The sequence below is a fragment of the Tyto alba genome, unplaced genomic scaffold (assembly GCF_018691265.1).
Source record: "Tyto alba isolate M040663 unplaced genomic scaffold, T.alba_DEE_v4.0 Super-Scaffold_1000006, whole genome shotgun sequence".
NCBI lineage: Eukaryota > Metazoa > Chordata > Aves > Strigiformes > Tytonidae > Tyto > Tyto alba.
This window is the reverse complement of record NW_024881272.1, coordinates 33,955,751-33,980,322: the sequence shown is the minus strand read 5'-3', so window position 1 is coordinate 33,980,322 and position 24,572 is coordinate 33,955,751. Positions and strand designations below refer to the sequence as shown.

Here is a 24,572-nt window from a genome sequence, read left to right as displayed (position 1 = left end):
TGATGGGGAGAACACGTTGTAGGAGGAAAAGTTATACTAAACATCTCCATCTTCCAATACATTCAGTAGCTTTGTTCTAATCTCCCTTAAAAAAAAAAAAAAAAAATTTGAATTCCTGCATCCTTCAGCTCGCTGGAGCCCCTGTCCTGCCCTGCACCGAGCTTAAACAGCAAGCCACCTGGAAAATTGAGAATGGGAGCCCGATTGAGAGGGCACCCGAGCTCACCCAAGGCCCCTGCACCCACGCCTGGCAAGAAAAGGCTGCCCACAGCACTTCTGCTGGTGGAGGGAACGGCTCCGGGCTGCTCCTTGCATTTTATTTATTTACTACTGCTGAATAGAGCCGTGGTTAAAGCACTCTGAGCTGCAGACTCTTTTTTTAATCACTATTTCTTAACAGCTGATAGCAAGTGGCTTTCAAACACAGGGCAAGCCCAAAGCCAAGGATCCTGGGTCAGATGGGGGGGGGGGGGGGGGGGGAGAAAAAAGTGATCTCTCTAAATTTGGCACCCCAGTTTTTGTATGGCTTTGTAAAAGACACCCCAGCACCGCTTTCCTGGCCGAGCCCCTCCAGGGTCTAATTTTTATTTTAAGGTGAGCTACTAATGCCTGAATTTGCTCAAAAATTAGCAACCACCACAGTCTCAGTCTGAACCCAACATATTTATTTGCAAAATTGATATCAAGTGGCTAAAGGAGACACGGTCTGTCTACTACCCAGGTCTAGCAGGGGGATTTCTATCCAACACCATGAATAAAAGCAGCAATAATTAAAAAAAAAAAAAAAAGTATGTCCTTATTTTCAGTTTAATATAGAAAATAAAAGTAGATACTGGAAACAGCTGTTCTGGCAATTTTCCCTTAACTCATCGCACAGCAAATCTGACCCAAGCCAATTAGCAGGAGTGGAAACGAGGATGCAGAGCTGGGGGTTTTAGCAGGACACCTGGTCCCTCCGCCCACGGCGCTGGTCCGGCGTTTCTGTACTGTTATTTTCTTTATGTTATTTTTGTAGAAAACCCGGAATATGGCATTATTTTAGAGATAGCTTCTTACTGAAGTTTATTTTTCTATATTAAACTGATGGGAAGAGGCGGTTCACAAAACGCTGATGGAGGAATTAACGCTTAAGGGGCCGTGGCAGGAGAGGGAAGGGGGACCGGGGCCCGTGCAATACTTACGATGCCATCCCTGTCCGGTGACCCCCTGCAAAGAAGAGAAGGAAACGCAGCTGTTTTAGCTCCCGAACGGCACCGTCGCCCCATTAACTTGTGGAAAAGGTTTTCTTAACGAATCCACAGCGGCAATGGGTTTAATTATGAAACGGTCAGCAAATCTGAATTACCTGCCACGTGCTCCTCGTGAAACCCACGTAAAGGACTCGGTGCCATTGCTCTCATTTTAGCAGATGAGAAAGTTTATATTTATTAGTAAATAAAGCGTTCCTGCCCATGATCGTGCTCCCCCCCTCGAGGAGCCAGGCAGGCTCCTCCTTGCACCCTTCCCACGGCCACAGCCCTACCACGGATGAGCATCCTCTTGCAGAAGACAATAAAAATTACATATAGAGCAATTTAGATATTTTTTTAATTATTATTACTATTTCTGCAAGAAGCACAGTCAATTCTCTTTTGAATGGATTTGAAAATTGATGAGACTCCTCAGAGATCTTAATCCTCAACTGCTGGTGGGATTTGGACCTCGGTCACAGCAAACGGCATGGCAGGCTCAGCAGCCGTATTGAAACGCTGCCTAAAGATGCCAAATTATTTAGTGAAAAGACAAATATGTTTATGAAAACCAGACGGGCTCCTCCACCTCCCACATGCTCCCGAGTTTTACGCGTTGCCAGAGATTTGCCACAAATTAATGTCTGACTCAGGGCATCACAGAAACCCTGCAGGCAGCAGCTGCCTGTCCGGCTCTGGTTTAATACCAAATAACACCTTTGAACTTCACTAATTCATGTGCGCCTGCCTCCCATCTCTCTTATCTTGTGTTTAATCTCTCTGCACAAATGTCTCCAAAATTCTCCTGTGCCACCAGCTTCCCCAGCCTCGAGGAAGAGCAGGCTGCTGCAAGCAAGCCTGGAAATCACGGCGCTGGCTAAAGGCAGGACCCAGACCTGGCTCCATTGATTTTTCCATGAGCAGAAGAGGAAGATGCAAAGCAGCTCATTCCCTGCCCACCCTTCTAATAAATTATAAATAAAGCCGCACGCAGCCGGAGCTCCTGGCTGGCTGGTGGATGGACAGCCAACCGTTCCCGGTGACAATCCCCGCCACCCCCTGCAGCAGGACAACAGCTCAGAGCCACGCAGCCCTCTTTTGGGATGTGCTCCATGTCACCCCATCTTTTTGGGCCCCCCCCTCCCTGCCCCCCAGGTGCTGGTGCAGCCGGGTTCGCCGGGGCCCCGGGAGCCTGGCAGCAGCCGTCCCTTCGCGCAGGGAACCTCCCCAGCTGCCCACGGAGAGGCGAAATAAAAACAAATACATAATAATAAAAAAAAAAAAAAATAAAAACTCCATAGGGCTTCTGCTGTGCCAGACATGAAGCACTTCTAATTAATTTAACTCTATTCCAGCCCAAACGGGCTGGACGATGGCAGGGCAGTGGGGTTTTGCCCCGCTCTGTCCCCAGTGCACGCTGCTTTGGGACATTCCCCCCCCCCAAAGCCTCCCCGGGCTGGGCTCAAGCACCCCGCCAGCAGTCCTGCACCCACGGACAGCATCCCCCTAACCAGATGTGGAGGGGAAAACCCTCCCCCCCCAGGTGTTTTCCCAGGAAGCAAAAGCATCTCTGGCAGGAAAGCTGAAGGAGGGTGCGCTCCACGAGCCCCGAGCCTGCCCCAACCCCGCAGCCCTTCGCTCCACGGCCGGCCTCGCTGCCTGCACCGGCATCTGTTTAAATTGAATTTGCATCTTAAAAGAGCTCAGCAGACTGGCAAATCAGTAGTTTGGGCAGAGATTAATCTGCTGAAACTCTCAGAGGAGTAATTTTCTCCTGATCACCGCTAACTGTCACCGTAAATTGCAAACACATGGAGAACTGGCTTTATTATCTCTGCAGTGCCACCAGGAAAATACCTTATTTGCTGGCCACTGGATGTACAAGGGGAAACACCTTAAATGCATTTGCTATTACAAGACTTGATTCAAGGATGACAAATGCCCGTGATGCACCAACTTCCTTCCTGTCCTGGCACATTGGCACCAACTTCTCCCCAGTATTGTTATATATTAATGTGGTTTATATCTCATCGACTTACGTAGAATCAGTATCCTTTTCTTTCTTGCGTATACCAAAGGCCTTCCTTGTACGTTTTTTCAATCCTGCGGATAGAAGGAAGATACATAAGAATGCAATATTGATACTGCGCTTCAAATAAATCACCCAAAAGGTTCCTTATACCATTGTCAGCTGTAATTCATAAATAAGGTTCAAAAAGAAAGAGCCAGACGCACAAGACTGCCAGCAGGACTTTGCAGGTAGTGTGTACATTCGTTTATGCCTCCCATTTGTTCCCTTAACACTTAATTAACTTGCTCTCTGTGTGCGTGACTACAAATTTTGCAGTTAACATTTCTAAGCTCGCTATCTTAATTACAGATTTCTTTGCAATGCTGCATGCGGGTGTTAATGCCCAGTGGGGAAACCCCCTCTTTGGTGTAAAAAAAAAGTGGTTTAAGCCACGAGGTTGGTTATCTTCCACATTGATTCTTGACCCTCACAGTGCTTAAAAAGATGCCTGGCACCAACGATGCTGGAGCCGGCCGGGAAGCGGGGTGCCCAGGGAGCCCCACCAGCCCCGGAGCCCATGGGGGCAGCAGTTGCCCCCCCCTTTTCCCAGCCAAGGAGGGGTTTTGGAGCGTTTTAAGCCACCACGTTCCGCGTGGCTGGCTGGTTTTCACACGGAGGATTTTCTGCTGGCAGCGGTGGCCGGCCAGCCCCACCGCTGAGACCCGGCTGCGGCTGGACGCCGCGGACACGCTCATCGTGCCATCACAGCTGGTGGCGTGATAGCAATTAACTGAAGTCACGGCATAATTTAGAGACCCTGGCGGCCGAAAAGGAGCCAATATAAATCAGTCTAGAGTCTAGTCATTGAGTCTAGAGCAGCTACTTCTATAGCTACAACCACAGTAAGGCCCTGCTCGGCTTGGGGGTGTCCCCAAAACATCCCGGGGAGCAGAGTCAAGCCATCACCTGGCGAACAGGAGGGGAGGACAGGCAGGTCCTGGCAGCTTGCTGGGTGCTGAGCCAGTTCTGCAGGGAGCTGGGCCAAGGAGCGACGGGTGCCGGGTCCAGCGGTGCAGCAAGGGGTGAATTTGCAGGGAAGGGGAAGCAGGCTCGTTAGGAGCCAGTGGAATGAGTTTTGGAGGTGCAGGCAAGGCTCAGCAGCACAAGCCCAGGTTGCCACGACTGGGAGACAGCTCAGGCAACGCGCACCGTGCCAGAAGCACACAGCGATAATTGTGCTAAAAATCTGCTTTCTTAAAAAACACTGTCTAGGATTCAATTTAAAAAAAAAACAAAACAAAACAAAACAAAAACCTCATGCTTCTACCTCAAGTGATGTGCTGAAAAAGCCAAATCTCCTGTAGCTCCCCCAAAATCAGCTCCGGACACCCCAGCAGCACTCGTACTAGGAGCTGTCTGCGCTGGCACAGTTCGTTTGTTTGATGCTCTTGGGGGAGATTGAGTTTCTTTGGTCTGCCTCCTGCTTTAGAACATGCCCTTGAACTGAAATTATTTTCCATTTTCCCAGGAACATCTTACTCTTCTGGGCACTGACTGATGCATGCAGCAAGCACACAAATGCTAGTTTTCTGCAGCACATCGGAAAATGCTGGATTTAAATTAGATTATCAAAACACATGTGGGATGCTTCAGGGTTTTGATACCCTGTGGCCAGGAGGATTTTCAAGCCAGCACTGGGACCAAGCCAGCCAGGGTAGGACCACGAGAGGCTCCAGCAGGTCTCCTTGGTGTTGCTCAGAGAGCTTTGGGTTGGACATTTCCCCCACGAAATGGGAAACAAAAGGAGTGCTCCTGAAAAACCATACCCGGTGCCCTTCCCTCCTCTGCCCAAAGCAAACATTACATGGTCAGGGATGAAGGAATCCCTTATGGGATCCAGACGCCCCCAGCCTATGGGATCCATACACCCCCAGCCTATGGGAGCCATACACCCCCAGCCTATGGGAGCCATACACCCCCAGCCTATGGAATCCATACAGCCCCAGCCTATGGGATCCATACGCCCCCAGCCTATGGGATCCATACAGCCCCAGCCTATGGGAGCCATACGCCCCCAGCCTATGGGAGCCATACGCCCCCAGCCTATGGGGATCCATATGCCCCAGCCTATGGGGATCCATACGCCCCCAGCCTATGGGGATCCATACGCCCCCAGCCTACGGGAGCCATACAGCCCCAGCCTATGGGGAGCCACACACCCCCAGCCTATGGGATCCATACGCCCCCAGCCTATGGGAGCCATACACCCCCAGCCTATGGGATCCATACACCCCCAGCCTATGGGATCCATACACCCCCAGCCTATGGGATCCATACACCCCCAGCCTATGGGGAGCCATACGCCCCCAGGCTCTAAGGGCAGCGCAAGCGGCTGGGAGCGATGCTGAACCCCACAGGCTCATCCTGCAACCTGGCCTGGACAGCTTTGTTTTTACTACATCGCGCCTTTCAGCTTTCCTACAGTTTCTTCACGACGCAGGCGAGTTATTAATAACCGAGGAAGGCTTCCATTAATCTCACCCCTAGAATAAACTTCATCCTCCAAACTCAAAGTAGAACAGAGAGGGCTGAAAACCCCAGAAATGAGTTGTTTAGTCTTATCTGAAGAAGCACCCGGTTTGGCTAAATTTTGTAACGAAGCCTTCTGCTCGGTTATATAATAGGCCCACCATCTGCTTAAAATGGTAATGATTGAAGGGAAAAAGGGATATTTAGGAGAGGCAGAAGAAAAATGAAAGCCTCCTTTGGAGATGATGGTCGAGAGCTGGTGGGAGCGGGTCCCCTGCTGAAGCCCACCACCCACGCCAGGGCCAGGCACTCGCTGTCCCCGACAGTGACACCAGAGATGTCCACAGTTCGGCGCGGGATATGATATTTCCCAGGACAGCTCTCCTTTTGGGTAGCTGCAGCTCGGAGGAGCTCATGTCTCCCTGGACATGGCCAACCCCAGCCCAGAGAGCTGCTGAAAATACCCTGTCTGATGGTGCAGGGACAGAGCTGAGAGCTGTGCATGGAAGGGGACTGCACATGCTGGTCCTCAAGTCTCATTTCAGTTGGCTTTAGGAGCTGAAGCGCTGTAACAATCTGACCTGGTAATATTCACCCTTATAAAAAAAACAATAACAAGGCCTTGTCCACAGAGGGAATGCTACATGAAAACACGATGGGTTCAGGGGAACCTCATAGGACAAGATAGATTTACTGTTGGAAGAGGCAAGGTGATGGTAAGTGGGAGAGAAAGCAGAGAAGAGGCAGTGAGGTGGAAAAAAAAAAAAAAAAAAAGGGACATGAAAGAAGAAAATAGAACATTTCCATGTGGGGCATCAAGCGATGGCTCAGAGCTGGGAGGAGCTGAAATCACCGCTCGGGTGATGCTCTCCGAAGCAACACCTAACATGGAGATGAAATCCCACCTCTCCCCATCAAGGAGCACCAGGTACTGGAGCCAAACCGGTCCCCAGTGGGAAGACCCGGAGAGCTGCATCACCCTGGGATGCCCGTGCTGGGTGACACCAGCACGAAGGGCTGTATGTGTCCCCCGAAGACACAGCCCGCTCCTTCAGCTGTCCCCACTCCCCCCCCCCCCCCCCCAGCACCTCCGGGGGTACCTGGGCAAGACCCCCAGCTTCTCCTCACCCCCCCCAGACCCGTCCCCTTGCAGGTGTCTGCCTGCTTGCTGCCAGGCCTGGGAAGGGTTCCCTACAGCCCTGGGCACCCCACCTCTCCGGGAACACAGCTCCTTTCACCCACAGCAACTCTGCCCAGCAGTGCCATGGCCTTCAGCCGCCAAAATCCCACCAGCCACAGGGCTACCAGGGCTGTCAAAGCTGGGGATGAGGTCCCAGGCCACTCTAAGTTCCAAGGTGATAAAGATGGGTGTGACGTGGTACCCGCCAACGTCGGCACCCGAGGAGAAGGATTTAAACCCCTACAGCTGGCGCCTGCCTAGCCCTCTGCCCATCTATTCACCCCGGGCACCTCCTACCTCACGAGAATTCTAATAATTCTCATAGGAGAAACGTTGGTGCACTCAAGTATACAACATTAAGAGTTACAGAAGTACCTACCTACATTCTCAAAGCCTTCTCTCCTTTTTTTTTTTTCACATCCAGAACACAAGGAGGACCCACCTCCACAGGCTGCCCGGCGCTGGGGGGGGGGGGGGGGGGGCAGGCAGCACATTTCTATTTTAATCTCAGCTTAAAACTGCACCTTGAGGCGGACAAAGGTCAGGGCAAAGCTCGAGCTTTGCTGTTTCACAGCACCAGGGAGAGGGGGGGATGGCACGAGCTCTGCCTTCCCACCGACAGCTACTGCATTCCTCGCTGCTGCTTGAAAGCTTAACAGCTGGGTTTATTCTGCACAGTTATTGCGTGGCTAAAGCAGAGGTGGGCTGTCCCCAGTCTCCAAGCAGGAAAATCTATCTATTACACTCAACAGTGGTTGGGAAAATCTATCTATTACGCTCAGCAGTGGTTTAGTTTATGCCCTTTGAAGGGGCAGGGCAGCACCAGTAAGAGCCCCCGCCACGCCAGGCCAGCATGAGCTGGAAAAAACACCAGCACAAAATACCTCACCCACGCATCCTGCTCGAGGACCAGCGTGCCAGCCTTCGTCCGAAGGCGAGGGGAGACTAAAATGTTTGCGAGTGGATGTATTGGACATCTCTGCTGCCTCCTCCAGCAGGTTGACCTCAAAGAACCTCACGCGCGACAGCCCACCGGCCCTGCGTGCCATTACCCCCGTGGCAGCAAGAATGGCTAAAAACACATCGATGGCCACAAAACCAGTTTGGCCCGCAGAGGCCAAACACAGGGAAGCCACCGGCCCCTCCAAGGTACAACAACTTCATAGGCTGCAATTAGTCTTCGTCAAGCCAAATGGCTTCGAATGCTCTCAACTCAGACTCGGAGCAGCCACAAGCCAAGCTATAACTAAATGCTGTGTGCCAGGGATCTCATTTCCAACACTCTCCGAATCAGGAAGCATTATTCACCTTTTATTTACTACTAGCTTTTTTTTTTTTTTTCCCTGGTATACTTAAGAACTGGCATCTGAGAAATAGGAATTAATATTTAACACTATGAAGCTTTCCATATTTTAGTTTTAGGAACTACCAACATCTTATTTTCTACACCAAAAGCTTAACACCCCTAGAAGAAAAATAACCCTGTTCTCCCAACCCCAGTCCCTCGCCCTCCGTCCCCAGGCAGTGGGAGTAGCTGCTGCTTCTGGACCCCCAAATATCGAGGGGTGTCCCTGAAGTAAGAGCAGCTCGCTCAGGAGGATGGGCCTCATAAAAGCAGCACATCTCTCAAACAGGAGAGACATCAGTGAGAATATCTTTGCCTTAAATGCTCTTTTATGGTGACTCAAGAGAAAAGAAAAAAAAAAAAAGATTGAAATTAGTTCTACTTAGTCTGTGCATGAGGATAAACGTTATCTATTGCCATGCCAGAGACTCAAGACCAAAATACCTGTGGGGAGCAGGGGAAGAAGGAGGAAAATAACAAATAATCACTATTAGGTTTGGGTTTTCTCTTTTTTTGGGGTTCGTTTGGGTTTTTGGGTTTGTTTTTTTTTTTTTTTTGTTTGTTTGGTTTTGGGTTTTTTGGGTTTTTTTTTTTTGGTTGGTTGGGTTTTTTTTGGTGTGGATTTTTTTTTGCACATACCTTGTATCTGGATTTGAGCAACTTGCTTTCCCCACAGCACACAAGCCTGCACGCTCCTACTGAGCTACTTTGCTGGGTCCGAAGATGTGGAAACCTGCTGGCGTTTCACAGCCAAAGGACTTTGCATTTGGTTTTGGCTTGCTTTGCTAAAGAAATAATAATCCTCCCTTTGCTCAGCAAGACAAAGCCAAAAGGCAAGATGAAGCTACTGAAATCCTCTGAGTCATATCCAGAGGAAAAAGTCAAATGGTGATTTAAAGTTTAAAAAGCAAGGGTGTAACCACATCAAGCCCCAAATAAATAACTCAAACAGCAGCATCTCAAACATTCTCTGCAGCCCAGAAGCTTCCCTGGCTTTGACACAGCTGAAGCCAGCACCTACCTTGGGCCCAGCTGCTGTGCTGATGACATATTTTACATGAAAACGGGCATATTTGGTCCATTACAAACCCCAGAGATTCTCAACTACTTCATCCTCGGTAGCAGCAAATTCAAGTCTCAGTAACCACGCTGCTTCAGTCCCCGTTATTTTGGGGTTTGCCCAGTTCATACGTAATTAAATCAGTATACATCTTCATAAGATTTAAAATGCTTTACCTAAACCAACCTTTGCATTAATGCTCATTACCAGCCTTTTGGCAGGCTTAATAATGCGGCGAGGAACTGAGCCCTCCGCGCACTGCCTTGAGACAGCCATTAATATTTTAACCGCCCTCATTTACAAGTCTAATTGCAGCCCTTACTCCCGAGGAGAGAGGCTGGACCGGCAGCTTTCAGGTGACAAGGTCTCCAGCTCCCCCCCCCAACCCATCACCATTAAAATCCACCACAGGCAATTAATAACATAGCATTGTGTCGTGTTCCCCCTGTTACCTGGCTTGCTTTCCCAATTTGAAACGGTGCATCTCAGCTGCCCCAGTAGACTCAGTTTTAGTAAAGATTCACTTTTTAACCAGCAGTGCTTGTATTTCCCAACCTCACGCCAGGCTCCAGCCCAGGCAAGGCTACGGGCTTCACCAGGCTGCTGCTGTTGCAAATAATTCTGCGTTTGCTCTGCTGTTGGTCACCCTCTCTTTTCCCCCTTGAGGGCATTTATTTCTGGCATTAGCCTCCCATCCTCTGTGCGAAGTGACTTAAATAATGCATGCCAGGTCTTTTTACGAAACGTCTGCCTTCTCAGTCAATAAATTACCCTTCTTACCCCCTCGCGGAAATAATTTTAAAAACCCTCTCTATTTCAAGTTGACTGGCTGTTTATTCTCCCCCTCAATTTTCAAGGTTTCCTTTCCCTAGCAGGAAAAATTTACTCTATTTTACACTTTCTGACAACACACTCTCCAGCTCCCTGTCCCCAGCAAGCGCTGTGGTTCCCTGCTCCCCCCCAGCCTCTCCTGTGGGTTGCTGGGGCCATCCCACAGGGACGCCCTCCAGGACCACACTTCCCAGGAAAAACCACCATGAAGATACTCCTACCAAGTTCACCAAAAAGGGGAAAAAAAAAAAAAAAAAAAAAAAAAAAAAAGCATTTCTTACAGCTCAGCTCCTCTCTTATCAAAAAACCCCCCCAGAAATAACAGAGAACTTCTTTCCAAAGAGGAATCTCCTGTGGCCAGATCTGAGTATTTTGCTTCAAATCAACTACAACCACTGGGCTTTCATACTTGGACGAAGCCCCGGTGAAGGAGGAAGGTGCCGTGGCAGCAGCTCAGGGAGCAGGAACAGCCCCAGGTACAGTAATTTTTGTCTCAAGTTCCACCAACGGAGACCACCACCAGACCCTTGGAGATGGGCCCAAGGGACAGTTATGCTTCCCCCCAAGACCAGAAATCCCCAGGGGGATGGACATTTGACCTGTGCACGAGCCTTGGTTTCAAATGAGAACGTTTACCTAGAATCGAAGATTTTTGATGATGGTAGTTTTGATTGATATTTGACCAAGGGGGGCCCAGAAACCAGCTGCTCTCCAGGGTAAGGACTAGTCTTAGTACTCTCCCTACACAAGCAAAAACAACAAAGTCTACATTTTAACCAGGCAAGAAACATGTTTTTTTTTTTTTCTGAAAATTACTGGAAAAACCCCTCAAGAATGCTGGAGGAGTTGTCTGCAGGAGCTTACTTGCCTTGCTGCCTCAAAATACATAAGAAGTAATTTTTAAAACAAACAGTTAATGCCCCTTCTGCCGACACGCAGTGCTCTGTGCACACCCAGCTCTGCCCAGCGGTCGCGTGATCTCGCTGTGCTTAATATTTCATCCCAGTTAACCAATACTTTCCAATGCAAACTGTCACTAAACCACTACATTCAGCTCCGCCATGAGGGACTAAGAAAGCTATCTTTAATAACGAGCTAGTCAGGCATTAAAAGCTCCTTACTTTATCCCACTGGGCTTCCAAGGTGCTGAAAAAAAATATTATCTGGTTAGCAAAGTCCCACAGACACATATTATAACCTTTCACATGCTTACAACAGTTTCTAGAAACTTAAAAAAAATGAGGAAAAAGGGATGGTGGCCTCACTGCCGTTTCTGTCGCTCTCTGCCAGAGCAGAGCATTGTTGGCATCTTGCCTGTGGCTTTCAGCAAAGGAGATACTTGACAACAAAAGTGAGCAACAGTTGTGGGCTTGGTTTTTTTGTTGTTTGGGGGTTTCGGTTTTTTGGTTGGTTGGTTGGTGTTTTTGTTTTGTTTTTGTTTGTTTGGGTGTTGGTGTTGGTGTTGTTTTTTTTTTTTAAATAAAAATAAATGGAGATTATATGCAAAATAAAAATAAATCTCCTTATCAGAAATTTCAGCTGGAAGATGCTGAAGGACTAACAGCATTTGAGAGCCCAAAACAAGATTACAAATAAATCTGAATAAAATAAAACATCGCGAGTTACTGCTCTGGGATCGTTTTCTCCTAGGGTAGGAGTGGCTGCTCCCAGCGCAAGGTCCTAGGTGGTCGAACCTTCTAAATAATTCTATTTTGAGCTGTGGTACACATCACCTTTCACTGGAGGGCCCAGCAATGATGCTCTTGGTCACCACCAGGGAGATCAAAAGTTTTGTACTAAAACCAAGCCCCACCACCAAGGAGGGACAAGCCAAAGAGGAGCAGAGAGGTGGCGTCACCTCCGGGCTTGGTCCTGCTCATCTCCTGTGCCCGACCCCCAGCACCCAACGCTTCTGGAGCCCCCCCAGAGCCATCCCACGGCTGGTGGGAGAGCAATGAGGGCAGCTCAAAGGCTGGAGGAGCCGGAGAAGGGCACCCGCAGGACCTTCGTCTGTTCAGCACAGCACCAAAACCGCGTCGGGAGCGGCTGCGCTGGGGTCCAAGCACTCACCCTGGACGTGGAAACGCGGGGATGAAGGAATCTCCACTCCAGTGGGCAGGGGGTAGTGGAAGATCCCGTGGCCGATTCAGAAATACAGTCACATTTTCAACCGTGAGGGTAATTAAGTCTCTGCACACGTTGCAGTGAACTCTGCCTAAGGAGATTTTGAATTAACATTCTACACCTTTCTAAAAATCCCCCTCTTATTCCAGCTGCTAGACGTGAAGAAGAAATTAGAGAAAGTCAATAGCGGCCAGCTCTGGGTTTGTGGCTGCTGACACACGTCCTGCTTGTCCCAGAGCAGCGAGCATCCATCCCCGCACACACCGAGGGGCTCGGGCTCCCAGGACCTTCATGGTTTTCCCCTTCCCTTTGGCCTGCACCTTCTTCTCTTCGCAAACTGCCCAAATATTCCTCAAAGCAGTTGGAGTCAGGAGTTCGAAGGGCTGGGAAACAGCACAGCCCTCGAGCCGCAGCCCCTGCTTTGCACGCTCTCAGCTTCTTTAAATACACCCAGAGATAAAAACCTGTGGCTGGGCATTAGACCGGCCCCTTTGCCTTGCAGGCACAATTCAGTTCAAATAACTTCTGCGCCTGCAGCACAGGGACGAGGCCCCAGCATGTGGGAATACACCCCGAGCCGTGGAAATATAGTTATATTCCATATAAATATAAGTCCGGGCTCTCCCCAGGGCAAAGCCCGGTGAAAAAACTGTCATCACTGCAACTGGGTGCAGGCTGGACCCAGACATTTCCACCCCACTGGGAAGATGCTCAGCAGACCCGTGCCCAGCCCTCCTCCTACACAGCGGGGCTCGGAGCAAGCCCCAACCCCAAAGCAAAGCTTGGGGACCAGGCCAGCAGCCAAACCCCGTCCTTAAAACCGAGGGCAGCATCAGCAGCTCTCACCACAGCACACAAAACATCAATTCATTTTTCTTCTGCAGCGGAGCTGAGCATTTAAGGACTATTTAACAGCGGAAGGATGCAAATTGTTGCTCAGCGGGTTATTCACCGACTTCCGTAAAGCAACGGCAGGAACCGCTCACAACCTGCTTTCCCTAGAGATTAGGTTTTTAATATCAACTCTCAGAGACCCCAGGTGTGCGGCAACTGAGGGACGCGGGACACAAACGCCTCCACCAATATTGTCAATAAATTAAATCTGGATACAGTTGCGGCTTTCATTCACGGCTGGCACACACACAAAAAACGCCAGATGCGTTTCTAAAGGTTGCTGTGCTATTTAAGTAGTTGTCCAGGACAGGCTCTCCCTCCCAAATGACACTCAGATTTCTATTTTTAGGGGGTTTTAGGTTTTTGGCGTATCAGGAAAGGGAGACGACAGCGCTCCCACATGCCTCCCCTGGCACCAAGAAGCTGCTGGCGGGCACTGGGGTCAGTGGTGGGGCTGCTCCCTGCAGACAGTGGAAACCCATGCATGTTATATTCCCCCCATGCTGGTGTGCTATCCAAAAAAAAAAAAAAAAAAAAAAAAAATTTCCCACTGCAAATCTCTCTTTCTCTTTGCAAGGTTTTGCCATTACATCTGCTCCTCGGCTGCAGCCACAGCCATCAGCAGGTCCCATCTCACAGCCCTGTTTTAAAAGACATCTCCTTAAAACCCATTGCTTCCACGCACGCCGCAGACTCCCAGCAACGACTTTGATGATTGTGTATGAAAAACACACCGGTTTTGCAGTCGTGCTGTTTATGTAGAACGTAAGGACGACTTAAAACCCACCAAAATCCCTGCCTAGGCGTGACACCAAGAACCAGCCTTCCATCCACCCCGTGGCTTGGCGATCGAGGCCACCCCGCAGCAGCTGGCACCCGTGTCACCCTCACCGAGCTCCCACTCCTGATGTCCTGGGGGGACCAGAGGCCACCTGGGGTAGGTTTGTCACCTGCATGACACAGGACCTGCTTCCTTGGGGACAAGGCACGGCTCCGTGCGAGCTGCCGGGGAAAAGCATCACTTGCTCTCCACTTGGTCATCCCCCCCCCCAAAAAAATCTGCAATATTCACGTGTGCATATGATGAAGATTTACACCCAAAATAAAGCATGACGAGATGCTTCTCTCCGGCTCTTCTAACCGTCCTGTTCCTCCCACGGTCTGCTGTCAAATGATTACCTTGATTTCAAAGCAGTGATTAACCGTGGCAATAGCGTAACTAAAAATAAGAGCAGGAGACCTGACCCGAAGAAAAGCTTCGTTTCCCAGCAGCGTTTGACAAAACCGATGGAGCTTCTTCCACCCACCCATCTCCCCGCAGAGGAACTGGGCGGCGTGAAGGAGCTCCAGCTCCCCAGGTGAGAGGAGCCAGGTAAACGCTGAAGCATAAATGACCTTATTATTGATCACTTATACAGCATAAATGACCTTGTTAATAATAACTTACACAGGCTTCTTTTGCATCTTCTGCACTAACGGCAAAACCAGGCCAAACCCCTGCAAAACTCCAATAAATCATATTAAAAAAAAAAAATTGAGTCCTCCTTTGACATTTAGGAAGGGCACCTTAAGAGGGACCTAAAAGTGCCCCAGATGAGCTCATCATCAGGTATATTTACTAACACCACCAGCTCCAAGCAAACCCCACCAGTAACGAGGTGGCTGCAGGACTGCTTCCAGCAGCACTGCATTTATTAATTTATTTGCTGACAGCAAAATACTTGGGGAATATTATTTTTAATCATGCCGCCCTCAGCAATAGCGGATCAAAAAAAAAAACAAACCCTGAAGAAGCACACAGAGCTGGGTCTGAATCCAGCCTGCTCCTGGGGAGGGGGTTCAGGTCTTTAGGGAGGATTTTGATACAGGTTCGTATTTTTTTTTTGGTATTGTCTCCTAACATCCAAGTTTATTTTCATTTTCAGCCGATACAAAAGCTTCTGGTTAAGCCATCCAAAAAAAAAAAAACCAAACCCAAAACACTACAAACCCTCATCCAGGCTGATGTTTTAGAGATGAGCTTGCTCTTGAAGCCGATGCTGTAACAGGAGGGGGACACAGGGCACAGCCCACCCGCACCCACCGGGCGATGATGGGCCATATTTTAAGGAAAGGCCAAAACAATTAAATACCCACCAACATGCACACACATGTTTAAAAGCCTGACACCCGTTTATTATTAATTGGCTCCAATAACAAGGTATATCTATAATGATTTCTATAGATCTAACTTTAGAAAACCGATATATTTGTGGGGCTTTAGGAAATCCTGCTGGCACCCGAACCGGCAGCTGCAGCCGGGTGATTAGGGCAGGCTGCAAAACCATAGCTCCCGTCCTCCTCGGCTCAACCCATCCCAAACCTCCCTGCAAGATTATTTCCACACATCCTACGCGTGATGACATTAATCTCAAGTTAATGTTTTAAATTCTCTGCAACACGTAGGTGGAGAATTTTTAAAGAGTTGGTTTTTTTGGTGTTGGTTTTTTTTTTTTTTTTTTTTCCCCCCTCAATAACTCCTCAAAAAAACCTAAACCAACACCCTCACCCCCCCCCCCCAAAAAAAAAAAAAAAAGAAAGTCATAATTGAAATGCAAAGAAAGATGTGCCAAAGTCAGTGGTGCTTTTCCGCTGAGGCTGGGATGGGTAAGGGATGGCTCCCAGACAATATGGGCTACAAACTATGAGTTTTCCAGTCCTAGTACCTGACTGCTTTCAAACACTATTATCACTGTCAACATTAATCCAGTGTAAATAGGGACGTGGTGGAGAATTTCCCCTTCCCACCTCCGCAGCCAAGCCCACTGGCGTGCAGGGGAAGAAGTGGGGCTTTGGAGGACAGGGTGGGAGCTCCGTGCCTGGTCCCGAAGGGCAGCCCCAAAATCCCACGCCGCTGCCTTGCAGGAAAGGACACGCACACCGGGCGGTCGTCCTGGAACCAGCGGCTGCCTGGTGACTGCCTATGGAATTAAAAACCACCTAAAACTGAACTGAAAATTAAAATAAATAATTCTGCGAGGCTCCAAGTACAAAAACCAAGTCGCTGTAACCACTGCAAACCTTACTCCTCTTTCATTCACACAGATAAAGCAAAGGAACCTCCAAAAGCCCCCAGAAAGATCAGCCTGCAACTGAATTTCTATTAAAAACAAAGAGCCGAGGCTGTTCAATAGCTGGCAAGGCAAACAGGGCTACACTTTGTACTATTGCATCGCACGTGAACAACCCACTCGCCAACAAACAAACTGCGCAGCAGCCAGGTGTTTGCCTTTTTCCTGCCGAACCCGTAAAAGCTCAAATATACCATCTTAAAATTAAAAAAAAAAAAAAAAAAAAAAAAAAAAGAGATAAATAAAAACGGTTATATTGGGCCAGCCCAGCAAATGGGAACACTACCCAAGGTGAGCTTTGCTCATGGCCCAGGCGGGGAGAGAGCCAGCATCACCCCCTTGATTTTCTAAAGGCAGATGGATCTTTAGTCAAAGTCTCTAATTAGAACAAGTTGTGGGCCTCCAAATAGCTTAAAGTCACCGGTTTGGGGGAAGAGCTCTGCCTTCCCCTTCTTTCCACTTTTCCCTCCACGTTGCTCCCTCTTAGATCCCATCAGCGACTCAGGATCCACGGCACAAGTGCTTTTTATACCACCTACAGCTTCGCAGCCTCAACACCACCGTTTAGAGAAGGGTATTTCCACACTCAACCATATTTTTCCACCTTTAACTGTTTAAGACCCCGTGATGGAGATTCAAGAAGAACAGGCACCTGATTTAACCTGTAATTGTTTTCTAAAGCGTCTTTAAAATTTGAATAAGGGCAATGAATCATGCAGAAAGCTTCTGCCCTGGCAGAGAAACCCAAATTGCTGCGTTTGGGCACCAGCTCGAGATGCCCAAGGGCACACTTTAAACTGGGGCTCCCTCCAAGGAGGCATTTTGCAGACCCACATCACACGCAGTTGAGTTTTGCCATATTGTCTCTCCTTTCTACCCCCAAAAACCCACAAACCCTGTCTGAGTGTCGCTTCAGCCGCTACATCCCATTGATCATTTCAGGTGCGAGGCAAACGTCAGGTTTTGCTGCCTCGCTCCTATTTTGGTTTATAAATCCTCAATGCCAGCACCGTATGGGTTTTAACTGGCAAATAGCACCAGCCCAAATCCAACGCATTTCCCAAATTCCCAGGGTTTAGGTGGGGCCTTTTTTTTTAGTGGTTGTTGGTTTTGAGCTAGAGCCATTTATCCCTTCCTTAGGGTGGAGGGACATACTGCCAATGGACTGGAGCTGGAAAAACCCAAAACATCTCAGTGGGAAGGGGTTGAATGCCTGCAAAAGGGTGGGGGGTGTTTTTTGTTGGTTTCTTTTTGTTTGGTTGGTTGTGTTTTGTTTTTGTTTTTTTTTTTTTGTTTGTTTTTTGGTTTGGTTTTTTTTTTTTTTTTTACCTTTCTAGACTGGAGGTTGTTACTGCAACCTGTTCAGCTGAACACATTCAATCCACTTCGATGGGGATGGTCTTCGGGTCCAGTTTGGCCAGCCCAGCTCTAACCCGGAGCGCGTGAGGCATGGCTGGAGCGTGGGAGCACGTCACTGTCCGCTGAGCAGCTCTGGGCTGGACACACCGACCTCTTCCCCCGCTTTTGACCCCACCAAACCAAGAGCTAAAGAGCTCCTTGCTGCTCCTGTCGCAAACGCTTCCCCTCCCAAGCCCCCCACGTTCCCATGCCTCATCCTCGGCAGCTCAAAACCTCAGTCTCCCCAGGCAGGACCACCCCTCCAAACACATCCCAAAAGGCTTTACGCACGTCTTTGCATTTGAGAAGCGGTGAATTGTCCCCAGGCCTGTCCCCAGCCTGGGCTACGAGGGGAGCTGAGCCGCTGGCTCCGGCACAGCATCGCCCCGTGCTGTGCAGGCAGGGCAGAAGGGTCAAAACCATCTTCTCTTGCATTCATCAAAAAAATAATTCCCTCACCAGTGTCGGGCCTGGCAGTTAGGCAGCAGGTTCCAGCAGATCTGAAAAAAATCCCCCTTGGATCTCTGAGGACATGGCTGGAGACGCTCCTGCAAGGCAAAGCCTTGAGCTTCTTTGCAAGCCCAAGCTCAGTCAGGGGTTACTGCTCAAACAACATATTGGAAAATACAGGTCCTAATTTAGCGTCGTGGTCCTCGTGTAGTTTCTGGGATGTTTCTATTCATCCATGCCACAATTTATGTCAAGAGCCCCAAACCTACTATTGGCTTTCACAAAGAATAACTCAAATATTTCTACCGGGTCATTTCCTTGCCAAATCACGTGGGAAACACTAAACACATTTAAATACACCATTTACTGAAACGAGATCACCTAAAGTATAATAAAGGCAATTTTCTTGCCTAATCAAGAAAAAGGCTTTTTCAAGTGCCATTAGGAGCCTCTGGTCCCAGTACTACCCGTTCAGCACGATGAAAACACAAGGCGTGGAGACAACCATTGCTAAAAGACGAGGCAAGAAAGTTTTGGCCAGTTTGGATGTGAACCAGTCATCCGTGGAAATTCCCAGAGTGACCAAACTCCCCAGAAACAAGTACAAAAAAAAGCCCGGAGAAGAGAATTACAGAGAAATTTCTACTCTGAGGAAGCTTCTCCCCAGCAAACGTCTGGTTCGGGCTCTGGAGAAAGGCAGGTACCATCTCCCATGGAAGAGGGAACGACCTTCTCCAGCGTGGCTGCTCCTATTTAGCCACATGCTGTCTAATTTTTCTGACCATCACAGAGCTTCTGGTTGGAGTGACACGTTGCAGGAGTCATTTCAAAACTTCATTAAGCTGTATAAAATACCTTCCGTACATTGGAGATGCAACGGATGGATTAAAAAAAAAAAAAAAGAAAAAGGAGACAAACTTGTTCTCGTGCACCGATGTTTACCTTAATGACGTGCCCAGAGCATTTCTGAGTACTGGTGATTTGTTTTACAATCAAAGGGAACGTCTGAATACCTCTCATATCTACAGCCACACAGGCAGAGACCTTTCCAGCACGAGGTGGGACCTTTCCAGCAGCGGTTTGGGTCTCTGATCTAGTGCTGACACGCAACAGGGTTTTGCCTCAGGTTATTTTTGTCAGCTCGGAGATGGAAGGGGGTTTAGTCTCTGTCCTCAGCACCCACTTTCCACCTGCTCGAGCGAGGCCGAGCACAGCAAAACCACCCCCAACACGGGTGGCGAGGGCAAGGCGGGCGCCCGCTGCACCCCACCGCGTGATGGAGGCGGGGGAACCATCCGCTTGTGGTGCTCCAGACACACACCCAGCTCCCCTCCCAGTAAGGACTGCTTTCTTGAGACCACTGCCCACACTTAATTTTTTTAGATATCAATGCGATTTTTAAGCATACGGTGAAAAACACGCACTTTTCCCTCCCCGCCTCCCAGGGGAGTGAGAAAATATCCCGTACTGGGTTCGGAACAGACTGGTCCAAATTGCACATCCTGCATCGTTCCCGAGGAGTCAAATACTCTTGTTTCCCAAGAGGAGGAGCCAAAACCATCGACCAAACCGGGTCCATCCCGCTGGCCCCGTGCTCTGCCGGCAGCCCAGCTCCTCCCCGCGCTCCACCCTCGGCTCCCAGCACAGCGCCCGACGCTTTGGCGAGACAAGCGATTTAAATAGTCGTAATAACAGGAATAATAAAAACCCTTCCGCGTGTTTACTGCGAGGAACCATGGTTTTGTTTGTGCAGGCTTAAAAATTTCGGATCAAACTAAGCTAAGCACATTCAAAGCATTCCCGTGTTAAATAAAGCATCTCTGCAAGGTGTCAGTGTTTCAGTAAGACATTGGTCACAAGAGTTTCACTCTTCCACAGATAGAGCCAGTCTCCAGCTGTTTAAAAATTCATCCAAAGCGATAATTATTTCTTCCATTCAAGGTTCCCATACACACTAGCGAGTAGGGGAGCAACATGTTAAGCAGTTTAATAAGTCACAGATAAAGGGGAAACTTTTTATGGCTTTTTTTTTTCCCCCTCAAATTTTTTTTTTTTTTTTTTATTATTATTATTATTAAATGCAAGACTGGCTCACGAAAGACGATTCCACCTCTGCCAGAGCCCAACGAGCCAGCTGCCCCAGCCCTGGCCAACCTCTCCAGCCAGCTTCTTGCCTGCACCCGCTTGCCTTGGCCATGGCAGCCAAGGCTCCCACACAGCAGCACACCGTGGGCATTTTACCAACGAGGCAAAAATCCTCAAGAAAAACAAACAAAAAAAAGTCAAAAAACCCCAAAACCCCAACCCAACTGCTTTCACCCCAGCCAGCCTCAAAACTAGTTAAATAACACCAACCAAGAATTACAGCAGGCCAACTTCAATTTATCTACATGAATTCCTCCCCAGACATAGGTACTTTTGAAAGAAACCACGTTGTTCATGACATCTTCTCTAAAATTACCTGGACATGCACAGGCCGTGTGCCTGGTTGCCAGTGTGTCATGTATGTCAGCATGGTGCTATGAGTTTGATGTCATGGTCTAAAATTAAAATCTCTTTTGCTTGCAACGATCACCAGTATTAGAGAAGACACTGAAGGCATTGCCTTGTATCGAAGGACGACAACACTCATTCTCTTAACACCAAGAAATCAAAAAAAAAAAAAAAAGGCAAAAAAGCAATTCCTGCGTGTTCACACATGGCCACTCTACCACTTGAATTTCCACGGTTCGGCAAATATTTTAAGTCAACACAAGAAGTCTGGGTTACACAGGGCCCGGTGCCTTCCCAGGTTAATTCGGCCGGGGTCGCAGCCCGGGGTGCGCAGGGATGCAGGGAGAGGCAGCCCAAATTCTGCCTGTCATCCCGGGGAGGGCCAGGCGGGTGCCTGGCTGGCACGGCGGCAGCGCCGCGAGTCCCGCGCCGGATGCGGCCCCGCACAGCCCGCGCCGAGGCAGGCCCTCCTGCCACGGCCAACGGGCCGTGGGATAGGAAAAAAAAAAAAAAAAAAAAAAAAAAATGCAGATCTTCTTGGCCCCGAGCAATCTATCCTGCTAAAAAAAAATAAATAAAGCGTCTGCCTTTCCCTGCACCTTACTCCAGAAGGCATTTAAAAAAAAAAAAAAAAAAAGGCGAGCTTTACATACAGCCGAGACAAACGACACAGGTTTAAATTTCCTTAATGCCCGGGGGCTTTTCCCACACATGATCAGACGCACAATCTCACAACGCTCCCTGAGGTATCTTGTGCCTGGAGCCCATATTTCATTCTCATTTCCTTTTTTTTTTTTTTTATTCCAATAAACCTCGATCCAACATCCTCCCCCCCATCTCCCCCAGAGCCTGCACCTCCAAACCAGGGACACTACATGGCAAAAATTACCCGAAGTTCAGATATCCTCATTTCCTACTGAAAAGATGCTCATCCATGCAGCTACACTGTAAAAACCACAGAATCCCAGTTATTATTGACAGGCTCCGCAGCCCCCGGTCTCTGCGTGCAGATAACACTTAAATTCATCTTCTGTGCATTATGATGGGCTGAGAAAGTGGGTTTCCAAGCCGAGGATAAAATAATGGTTTAAAGGACCTGAATTCCAGCCGACCCCCCCGGTTTGGGCTCCCCCTGCCTGCCCAGGCTGCCGGGGAACCGGGCGTTTGCATACCCCGAACTGCCTGCACAGGCCTGGGGATGGAATTGCAAATAACCCGATGGGCTTGATATGCTATCACCATCCGCCAGCTCGCTGGCAGGGTGCTCCGGTTTGATTGGGATTAGGGGGAGGGGGGAGGGTTTTATTTTATTTTTATTTAAAAAAAAAATACATAAATAAATAAAATGGAAAAGGATTCACGCGCGCAGGTTCAGTGCATCCTCCCTCCTCCACCGTCGCTTTTAAAACTCTAGCGATTCCGAAAGACGTGCTCGGATCATCACCTACCTTCCATCATGGTGGCAGAATTGCATTCCTCAATTTCCGAGGAGCCTGAAAAAATACAGGAGAATACGATCCCAGTTACCAGATGCTTAATGTAAGCCCTTCAATCAAACGCCTCCGATCCCCGGCTCGCTTAGCTGCCAGGATAACAAGGAGACAACAACAACAGGAAAAAAAAAAAAAAAAAAAAAAAAAAAAAAATAGAAAATAAGCGCCGAGGCTAACGGCAGGCCATGGATGCTGCTGTGCCTGTATCACCTCCAGGATCACGGGAGGATGCTGAGAGAAAGGGAGGACGAGCCGGGCTCGGCTCCGGCGCAGCCGGTCCCTCCCGCCCCACACCTCCTCACATGCGCGCTTGCTCCCGACACACCCCCCCCTGGGAACACACCAACCTATTTCCCATATTTCCCCCCCCCTCCCCACACACACACTTTCACCAAAACCATAACCCCTCTTCGTACCTCGTGACGCACTTCCCCTCCCTCTAATCCTATTGCAGCGGCTGGGCGAGCCAGATTAATTACCGGGCGCTGTCAGATTAAGGAGCGTGCGGGGAGACCGGTTGGGAAGGGGGTGGGGGGGGGCAAAAAAAAAAAAAAATTATAAAGAAATAAATAAATCCAGCCTGGATATGGCAGCAGAGCTCGCACCGGCAGCGCTGGGCCCTCCTCGCCTCTCCTGCAGCCATTCAAGAGAGAAATCCATCGGGCTGACGTCACATCACCAGCAATTAGCCCCGAAAGGATGATGCGGGAGAAATTTCGCCTGCCGAGAGCGCCTGGGAATTAATTTTGCGTGAAGAGCAGCCAAAGCGGGGAACAAAAGAGGCTGGGGGGGGGGGGGGGGGGAGCTGCAAGAGCCCCCCAGCCTCTGCCTGGGACCCCCCCCCCCCCCAGCACCGCTGCCCTACGAGATGCCGCCTGAGCCAGATGCTACAGCCTCGTCCCAGCAAACTGCCACGTGCCCCCCCCCCCCCCCCCCCAATTTCTCTCCGCCAGCCACAGCACCCAGCCCACCCCCCCGACGGGGTGTGCCACCCTCCCCGGCTTCAAAACCGTTTTGCAGAGGTGCTACAAGGGTGCGGGGGGGGGTGGTGGAATTTGGCTGGAGGTAACGGGCAACACCAGCGTAGGAGTTGCACAGGACACTACTAGGATTACCCCAGTAAACAGGCGAGATACAAAACTGGTTCTGGCAAAAATTGGTTTATAACCAGCTCCAAAAGTTTAGTTTTGGGGGTTTTTTTGTTTTGGTTTGGTTTTTTGGTGTTGGTTTTTTTTTTCCTTTTTTTTTTTTTTTTTTTTTTTTCCTGGCAGGAAAGATGCTTTAAAAACCCCTTATAGCTGCACTGAAGCAGTCCCCATCCCCGGCGTGCTCATCTCAAACAGCACCCAAGGGACAGCCCCGTCCCCAGGGGCAGAGGACACCCCAAGCTGGGGGTGCACGTGGGTCTCCGTTGCAGCCCAGCAAAAACGGGGATGAGGACCTCGAGCACCATCCCGCACGCCCGGAGGAGCTGCCCCAGGCACAACAGTGACATTTTAAGCACAACCGGCCCGTAAAAAATGGTTTTTCAGGGTGCCCTTCCATCTGCCAGGGAAATTTAACTTCCACCTCCCACCCTGCATCATCATCTCTAGGACCATCCCAGGCAGTCACACACATTTCTAAGGACTTCACCTTGCTCAAGAGCAGGGAGAGCAATACCTGCAGAACTTTTCCCGTTAAAAAAGAGTTATATATTTTCTAAATATATATATTTTTTTCTATTATTATATATTAAACATTTTGTAAATAGATATTATATAAAATATATAATTTAAAAATTAAATATATATATATTCCCCAATTAAACTGCCCCATTTTTCCCATTAAAAAAAAAAAAAAAAAAAAAAAATCCCAAATCCAAGCACCTCTGAGGGTTTGGATACACCAGAGGGGAAAATGAGCTTCAACACCACCACAGAGTCTCCAGCATCGAGTGTCCCCAGCCCCAAAAGCATCCCCGGCCGCAGCCCTCGCCCGTCCCAGAGGCGAGAAACACCACCTCGCACCCGGGATTTATTTAACAGATGGTTTGTTTAATCCCCACAAAGAGCTCCTGCGACCTGCCGCGGCCGCCTGCGCTGCCAGCGCCTTCGGGAAATCCGTTTGTAATCCCTGGGGCGAGCTCAGCGCGCCGACCCTTCCCCTTCCCCCCGCTGCCCCCAAAACACCCCGAGGAACCACGTACGGCAGGACGCCCCGGTGACGGGCACGCACCCGCTGCGTCCAAATCCCTCCCGGGCACACCAAAAAATAACACCTCTCCTCCAAAATAAATAACATTTCCCCTCCAAAATTCGGAAAGCTGTTGCGCTGCTGGAGCCACCCCTCATCCAGGCGGGACAGGCCCAGCAGCCCCCGGCTCTTGGGATGCTCCTCGGGAAGGTTTGTGTTCCACAAAAAAGGGAGAAGGGCTGCAACTTCC

At 49.4% G+C, this 24,572-nt stretch overlaps 1 protein-coding gene across 22 annotated transcripts in view; it reads right to left on the bottom strand.

Moving 5' to 3' along the window:
• Positions 1 to 24,106, bottom strand: part of SGIP1 (SH3GL interacting endocytic adaptor 1) — a 60,197-nt gene extending 36,091 nt beyond the window's left edge. For 2 of the 22 annotated variants that reach the window (XM_042804579.1, XM_042804631.1), the window contains exons 1-3: positions 22,103 to 22,478; positions 3,269 to 3,332; positions 1,182 to 1,206 (exon numbers count right to left, since the gene is read on the bottom strand). In XM_042804579.1, the coding sequence (XP_042660513.1) occupies positions 1,182 to 1,189 (8 nt within the window). In that variant the 5' untranslated portion in view covers positions 1,190 to 1,206; positions 3,269 to 3,332; positions 22,103 to 22,478. The other 20 variants (XM_042804620.1, XM_042804624.1, XM_042804645.1 and 17 more) reach the window with 20 other exon arrangements.
• Positions 24,107 to 24,572: the final 466 nt, after the last annotated feature.